Genomic DNA, 8,149 nt, shown 5'->3' on the forward strand with positions numbered 1-8,149 from the left:
TGATTTCGATGAACGGTGTTACCATGGTTACTAAAAATAGAATTTTCTGTGAAATTTCTTTAAAACGCTACTCCTTCTACAGTTTTAGTTTGATTTCAAAATAAGTCAGCACACAAGTAGACTACACAAAGATACATAAAATAGTGCAATGGCTTTTGATAAGTACAAACCAGTAGAGCTACAGTCTCGACAGAGACTTCTGGTTTTAAGTCAAAATGATGATTTGACAACTTTTGAAATGATTACAATATTTATGGTCGAAGGTCCTAAATTCGACAGGGTCCGAATTTCGACGGTTTCGTTATTTTGTTTATATCTCGTTCGTTCTCGCGAGATCGGGCTGGTCTGTGTAAACATAGTACCGCTTGAGACTTACGATCATATTACCTGCAAAATCTATAAAAATGCATTTCAAACAGGTAATCATTTATTTCACATAGTTTGAGGCGAAAAAAATGTTTGCCTCACATTAAATCACTTTTTAATATAAATATGAAAACTGGTTACTGGTATAAGCTTGATATAGATAACTTGACATAATGTCGTCTGCACAGACTGACAATTCAGTAATGAAATTTACATAGCAATGTTGATGGAAAAAAAGGCCAAACCAATTTTATTTTGAGTTTATCAGAACTATTTTTTTATTAAAGGAAAAAAAATTAATCGCATTTTGAATGAAAACTCAATGGCTAAGTGTATTTGTTTTAACTTTATTTGTAGGCTAATCCTATAAAAAAATCATCTAAATACAGATTGTATTCTCCAACATCCCTTACTAATGCATATCTTGCTATAAAAAATGAAAAAAAATCTGTTATGGGAGCGGCGAGACAGTACAGTGTGCCCATTACAACGCTCAGAGATCGCGTGTTGGGAAATGTTGACCCCGAGACAATTAAGAGTGGGCGGAGTCCTCTATTAGAAACACTCCAAGAAAATAATATTGTTGAACACTTGAAGTTAATGGCAGAATATGGTTACGGATACACACGCCAAGAGGTGGTAGACATAGCGTCAGATTATGCGGTTCAATGCGGTGTTAGAGATAGGCAGCACCCATTTTCTCTTAAGTGGTTCCGAGGCTTTGTGAGCAGGTGGCCTGAACTTAAAGTCCTTAAGCCTCGCAGTCTGGAAATCGTCAGAGCAAGGTGTTCGTCACTTCCTGTTGTTGACAGATATTTCAAAGAACTGGAAGAAGTGATAACAGAGAATGGTTTTGACAAGAATCCCTATCTCATTTACAATGTAGATGAAAAAGGATTTACCCAGAACCACACTCCTCCTTTTGTGGTTTGTGGAAACAAAGTTGCACCACAAGCAGTCACTGCAGGTAAATCCAATACAACCACAGTGATTGGTTGTGGAAGTGCGAGTGGTACGGCTATTCCTCCTTTTTTTATGTTTGCGGGGAAAAGAATGATGCCGGAGTTAATGGAAGGCGCAATACCAGGCGCAGTAGGCAGAGTCTCTGATACAGGATGGTCTAATTCCAAGCTATTCCGTGAGTTTCTGGAAGATCATTTTTTGAAGCATGTGCCTATCAAGGAGGGCCAGAAGGTTCTCCTGTTGATGGACGGGCACAAGTCTCATACTTCTGTGGGACTTGTGCAGTGGGCAAGAGACAGGAATATAATATTATTTATACTTCCGGCTCATACCAGTCACATTCTACAACCACTGGATGTTGGATGTTACGGACCTATGCAGAAAATGTACAATGCGGAATGTCATAAGTTTACTAGAGAATCACACTCTGTAGTAACAAGATATAACATTTGTCATCTTGTTTGCAAGGTGTACGGCAAGGCTATGTCTGCAGAAAACTTGATAGCTGCATTTAGAAAAACTGGCATTTACCCATGTTCTCGAGCTGTAATTCCACCAGACAGTCTCAAACCTGCAGTGATATTTATCATGGAAAACGAGACATCTGACAGTTCAAAGGATGAGACAACCAGAGAAAAAAGTGGAGAAAAGGAACAAAAAAATGATGACAGAGAATTTTTTGAAGCTAAAGTAAGAGCCTGCAGGGATGCAAAAAGAGAGGGGGTCACTGAAAAGAAAGAGAGAAAAGCCATGAGTAAGATAATCTCTGGACACTGTATAACAGACAACATCATAATAGATCAAATGAAGCAACATGAAGATGAACAAAATGGAAAGGAAAAACGCAAAAGAAAAGCATCAGATGAAGAACTAGGGGCAGCCACAAGTGGATCAAGTTCAAGAAAACAGAAGAAAACTAGATTGCCAGTTGTGGAAGACAGTGACACTGAGGAGGAGGAGGAGGTTGTATTGGAAAAGGACCTTTGTTGTGTGTGTAAAAAGTTTACACCAGAAGAGAACCGAAAAAGTGATATTTTAATATTCACCAAATGGGCTCAATGTGATGGCATGAGGAATGGGATGCCATGTAAGCACTGGACACACCTGCAGTACTGTTGCAGTACACGGGTTGTCCGCTTACATGACAAATTTCTCTGCCCTCACTGCATTGAGGAGTAAAACTGAATGTGAAATCAAGCATTATATTGACAATTATTGCTATTAATTTACCTTATTTAACGAAAAATAAATCTAATTTGTTTTCCACTAAAAATTTGTTTTGCTTGGCCTTTCTACTGGCTTGAATATCGATCGATGACGTAACCGTCGAAATTAGGACCCGGTAATGGCGGCGTCCATTGTTTACATGTCTCTTTTAAACTCATCGCCAATAGAAATAGATAAGGCTAATTGGATAAATCTTTAAACAGGAAAGAATACAATTTGATTGACGATTTTACCGCTCAATTTATTTTAGTTGATTATCGTTTACGTAAAATAAAATATTGCAATACATTGAAAGACCGTCGAAATATGGGCACACGAGGGTACCTCCCACTTTGGGCTCGGTGAATATTAAACACCACGGGAAGCCAAATAATGATCATACTGTTTAAAAAACTGCATAATTGTAAATTGTCAGCTCAGATATAAATTTCAAAAGAAGTTTTGCTTTACTTTGTCAGGATGAATATTTGAGAGAAAAGCTTTCCTTGATATTAGGATGACAGCGTCAATATTGTACATGTTAACTTTCTTACCTCATATCTCAAAAAGTATTGCTGATATAAAGATAATATTACTATAATTAAAAAGTCTATGTCCTAGAGAGTATTGGTGCAAAAAATTTGCGACCTATGAAAATAGGCCTCATAAGAACCTAAGTGTACCTTCTTCTTTCTCGTTCGTTCATTTCGACTCTTTTCAGTACAACCCATCACGCGAGGAAGCGATAGTGTTAAGCCAACTCGTACAAATGTTATTCGAATGAGAACAAGGAAGAGAAGTCTTCAATACGGAAGACGACCCGTTGGGACAAGGAAATCTGAAAACGTGGCGTATTGTAATACGACAGTCTTGTTCATATTTATGTTAGGTTTATTAATATTAAATGCATTAGAATAACAAACTTTCAGTCTGCGGATAAACGTGTACGTTTAAATGAAATTTCGTCGCGGTGCAAAGGATCAATAATTCGACGGTCCACAATTGCGAGGGTTCACAAATCTGATTGAGAACATGGAACATAACCTATATTGATCATTATGGAATATAATAATTACAGGTAGAGTTTGTCCAGTTATATATTTTATAGACATGTAATCGTCATTTTTAGTTGAGGCACCAAGAAACCCTCCCATCCAGTTTCCATGGCGATAGAGTCAATAAAAGTGTTGGTGTGTTAAAGGGGGAGGTGGAGGGGATGCCATTTTTTTTCAGTACCATTTTTTGCATACACTATTACATCATCCTTCTATCTATACTGAAGAAAAAAGTGGGGGCCAACACGTTAAATTTATTTTTCGGGAAAGGGGTGGGGGAGGGGGCAGGAGCCCCCACCCCTGTTGCCTGTCATATTCCCTTAACACTACAAAGCAAAACTATTAACGACAGCATATTTTGAAGAGAAATTAACATCTACCCGCAGGCAATGTGGGCATACCTGGGAACAACTGAAAAAGGCTGCCCATAACAGGGTGCGATGGAGAAGTGTTGCCGAGACCCTATGTTCCACCAGGAACCAAAAGGAACCATGTTGAAGATGATGAAAAGTAAGCTGATCACGTGACACAAACTGATAGTTTACATGTGAATGGTAAAATTACGGAGTTTTGTAGGGAAAAAATTAAGGATGAGAATCTCTGAATTCTGGAAATCAACACCAAGAAAAAGGTCAGTGTCAGATATTTTTGTCTGTCGAAGCCGGAATAGTCCCTGTTCTCTCCAAAACACCTATCGAACATTTTAAAGCGTTTGTTATAGCCTAAAATTGCTGCACGAGGCTCAAACCCATAACATTTACGTGATGCAGGACGTGTCACAAGAGACATATAGCAATGCAGCCCTAAAGGAAGCATATTTTTCTATACAATGACGATTCTAGTTGAACATCCTTCCACAGAACAACAAACTAGATTTTTTTCCCCCAAAAATGTGAGGGGGCAAATGAACATTTCTGAAATGAGAAGGAGTTTACAATAAGATACTTAAAACTCAATTAAGATCATTCTATTCTAAGCATGTTGTTGCGTTCCTTTACATATTTACATGTACAATTTTTTTTTCCAATTATCTTTTTCATTCTATTTGTTTTTTTTTAAAAATCCGGAATTTTTTTCTTGTAAGATCATTTTATTTTTTTGGCTTTCGCTTTCTCCTCTCTTTTCCTCCCTTTCGGTCTTTCTCTGTTTTTTTTCCATCTTTTTACTACTTCCATCAACTTCGTACCTGATTCTAAAGTACTGTCCAAATTTTGTCCCTTTGTCTGCATGCAGATGCAGAAAAGCCTTTTCTGCATATTTGTTTACAAATGGCTGTTTTTTTTTATCCGAATCGGAAGTGCTGGAGTAGTAACAACGCTATATTTAATAACCTTCATTTCCGCCATTTTGAAGCCATAATTTTTAAGTCCGCGGGCAAAAGTCTTTTCATGTCACTTTTTTTTACAGAGATGTACAAAAAACCGATAGAGATTCTCCAGCACTCCACTCCTATTATCCTCAATGAATATGAAAGGCCACAGTTCACAACGGTTAAATAATTAACATACTTTGTAACTTGTTTAATTTTTCCCCACCATACTCCTCGGAATTTCGAGCCATCAGCTCTTCTGAATATTCTATTACCTTCAGCTTATTTGATCGTTTTGATGGCGTTACAAATAATTACTTTACGTTTTGTTCACTGTTTTGACACATACTTAAGGTACACATTGCAAATAATGTAAGCATTTACAACCTTGACCTCAAAATAACTTCAAAGGATTCTCCCGACAGCGCGTGGAAACTAATGTGTTACAGACAGACCGAAAATAGTATCCTCCATGATCAGTGAAAGCGGGGGACTCTCAAACAGCGTCAGAATTACCAGTGGTTAACATAACGGGATGGATATTGAGCAACAATTCTCATTCGCATACAGCAGCACAGTTTTTCCCACTATTTTGTTTACCTGTGGTACCGAAGTTCATCCCAGACAGATCAGTGTCAGAATAAACAGTATTTTCAAAATATTCTGTCAACTCCGGTGTGCAAATGTGTTGTACAAATTGACACAAATACCATTTTATCTTTATCCACTCCCCGTGTAATTATCTTTATCTATGGTGCTGAAGTTCACCTCAGACAGATTATAGCTTTACATGTCGTCTCTATTGAGAAAGGCAATTATACAAGTAACATATCCTCTCCATCTGCCGCTATCATTGTCAGTGGTAGTTAAGTACATGCCAGGTGGTCTATTGTTTCACAATTCGTTTCCTTCATAGAAAGATATCGACACGTTATAACACAGAAGAGTTAAATTCCCTCGTATGTCGTTATCTCTTTCAGCGGTTATAAATATACTAATATATATACCCACAATATACCCCTGATTGTTATATAGCACAATCCAGTAAAATGTACTCGTTATCTCTGTCTTCGTTGCTGAATGACATCCCAGACAGGTCAGAGTAAGAATAACCAGTATTTAGAGGACAAGCTTTACTTCTCGACCAATCGTAGCCCTGAATTCACCGACTCTTAAGTTCCATAGAAATGGTGACCTATTTGGAGCAGAGGCGTGGTTTACCATATCAATGGAATGTAGACTCAGTGAATTTAGGGCTATGATTGTCGAGAGGAAACAAAAAATAATGACAATACTTATGCCCCCCCCCCTTTCGAAGAAGGGAGGGCATATTGCTTTGCTGCTGTCTGTCTCTCGGTCGGTCGGTCGGTCTGTCGGTCCATTTAGTTTCCATTCATTTTTATGCCCCGCCATGAAAATGGCCGGGGCATATAGTGTTTGTCATGTCCGTCTTCCATCCTTCTGTCCTTCCGTCACACTTTGCGTTTAGCTCTGTTCAAAGCTAAGTTTCAAAGAAACTATCCAAGATATCTTCATCAAACTACATATGCTGATAGATATTGATGAGAGTTATGCAACTGCATCAACATTTTTTGACCTTGACTTTTCCTTTGACCTTGACCTCACTTTTCTTAAATTAGTGTTTAGCTCAGTTTTAAACATACCATTCAAGATGGTGTTATCAAACTTCACATGTTGATACAAACTTGCACGGATGATGCATCTCAGGATGAACATTACCAGACTTGCTTCGGATGCTGCATCTGACCTACATTTTCCAGGTGAGTGCCCAGATTAAAGTTTTTGGAGCAGGTCCATTCCTAAGGAACTATAAGCCCTACATGAACCAAACTTGCATGGGTAATGCATCTAGGGATGGACACTACCAGACTTGCTTCGGATGCTGGATCTGACCTATATTTTGATTCCCAAGTAACTATTAACCCTACCTGAACCAAACTTGCATGGATGATGCATCTAGGGATGGACACTACCAGACTTGCTTCGGATGCTGGATCTGACCTACATTTTGATTCCCATGTAACTATAAGCCCTACCTGAACCAAACTTGCATGGATGATGCATCTAGGGATGGAGACTACCAGACTTGCTTTGGATGCTGGATCTGACCTATATTTTGATTCCCAAGTAACTATAAGCCCTACCTGAACCAAACTTGCAAGGATGATGCATCTAGGGATGGACACTACCAGACTTGCTTCGGATGCTGGATCTGACCTATATTTTGATTCCCAAGTAACTATAAGCCCTACCTGAACCAAACTTGCATGGATGATGCATCTAGGGATGGACACTACCAGACTTGCTACGGATGCTGGATCTGACCTATATTTTGATTCCCAAGTAACTATAAGCCCTACCTGAACCAAACTTGCAAGGATGATGCATCTAGGGATGGACACTACCAGACTTGCTTCGGATGCTGGATCTGACCTATATTTTGATTCCCAAGTAACTATAAGCCCTACCTGAACCAAACTTGCATGGATGATGCATCTAGGGATGGACACTACCAGACTTGCTTCGGATGCTGGATCTGACCTATATTTTGATTCCCAAGTAACTATATGCCCTACCTGGACCAAACTTGCATGGATGATGCATATAGGGATGGACAAAACCAAACTTGCTTCAGATGCTTGATCTGACCTATATTTTCCAAACAAGCAATTCACCTGCATCACCATTCAAGATATTCTGATCAATTTTACACAAATAACAATTTTTATGTTGCTTTACTAATATATCCTCGGCGGGGCATTCATGTCCTATGGACATATTTCTAGTCTTCATAACCGTTGCACATACTGAAATGAAATTTGGTATACAGGTATATCACATGAATATCTAGGTCAAGTTCTGTTTTGGGTACGATCGCACCATTTTTGAAAGAGTTATGCCCCTTGGACTTAGAAAAATTCCAATTATTTGCAGTTTCCGTTCATTTTCTTCGGAGAGGTTGCACATATTGAAATGGAATTTAGTATACAGATTAGTCGGATGAATATCTAGGTCAAGATCTGTTTTTGGTACGATCGCACCATAATTGACAGAGTTATGCCCCTTGGACTTAAATTCCATATTTTTGCAGTTTCCATTAATTTTCTTCGAAGAGGTTGCACATATTGAAATGGAATTTAGTATACAGATTAGTCACATGAATATCCAGGTCAAGTTCTGTTTTGGGTACGATCGCACCATAATTGACAGAGTTATGCCCCTTGGACTT

At 38.5% G+C, this 8,149-nt stretch overlaps 1 protein-coding gene across 1 annotated transcript; it reads left to right on the top strand.

Annotated features, from left to right (window-relative positions):
• Positions 1 to 255: 255 nt before the first annotated feature.
• LOC134257844 (uncharacterized) lies at positions 256 to 2,873 on the top strand. The gene is made up of 2 exons (XM_062740434.1): positions 256 to 419; positions 724 to 2,873. Exons 1-2 carry the CDS (start codon positions 405 to 407, stop codon positions 2,506 to 2,508), a joined length of 1,800 nt encoding a protein of 599 aa, XP_062596418.1. The 5' UTR covers positions 256 to 404; the 3' UTR covers positions 2,509 to 2,873.
• The last annotated feature ends 5,276 nt before the right edge of the window (positions 2,874 to 8,149 follow it).

Source organism: Saccostrea cucullata, unplaced genomic scaffold (genome assembly GCF_032062105.1).
Source record: "Saccostrea cucullata isolate Sc308-1 unplaced genomic scaffold, CSIRO_AGI_Scuc_v1 ctg2935, whole genome shotgun sequence".
NCBI classification, from domain to species: Eukaryota; Metazoa; Mollusca; class Bivalvia; order Ostreida; family Ostreidae; genus Saccostrea; species Saccostrea cuccullata.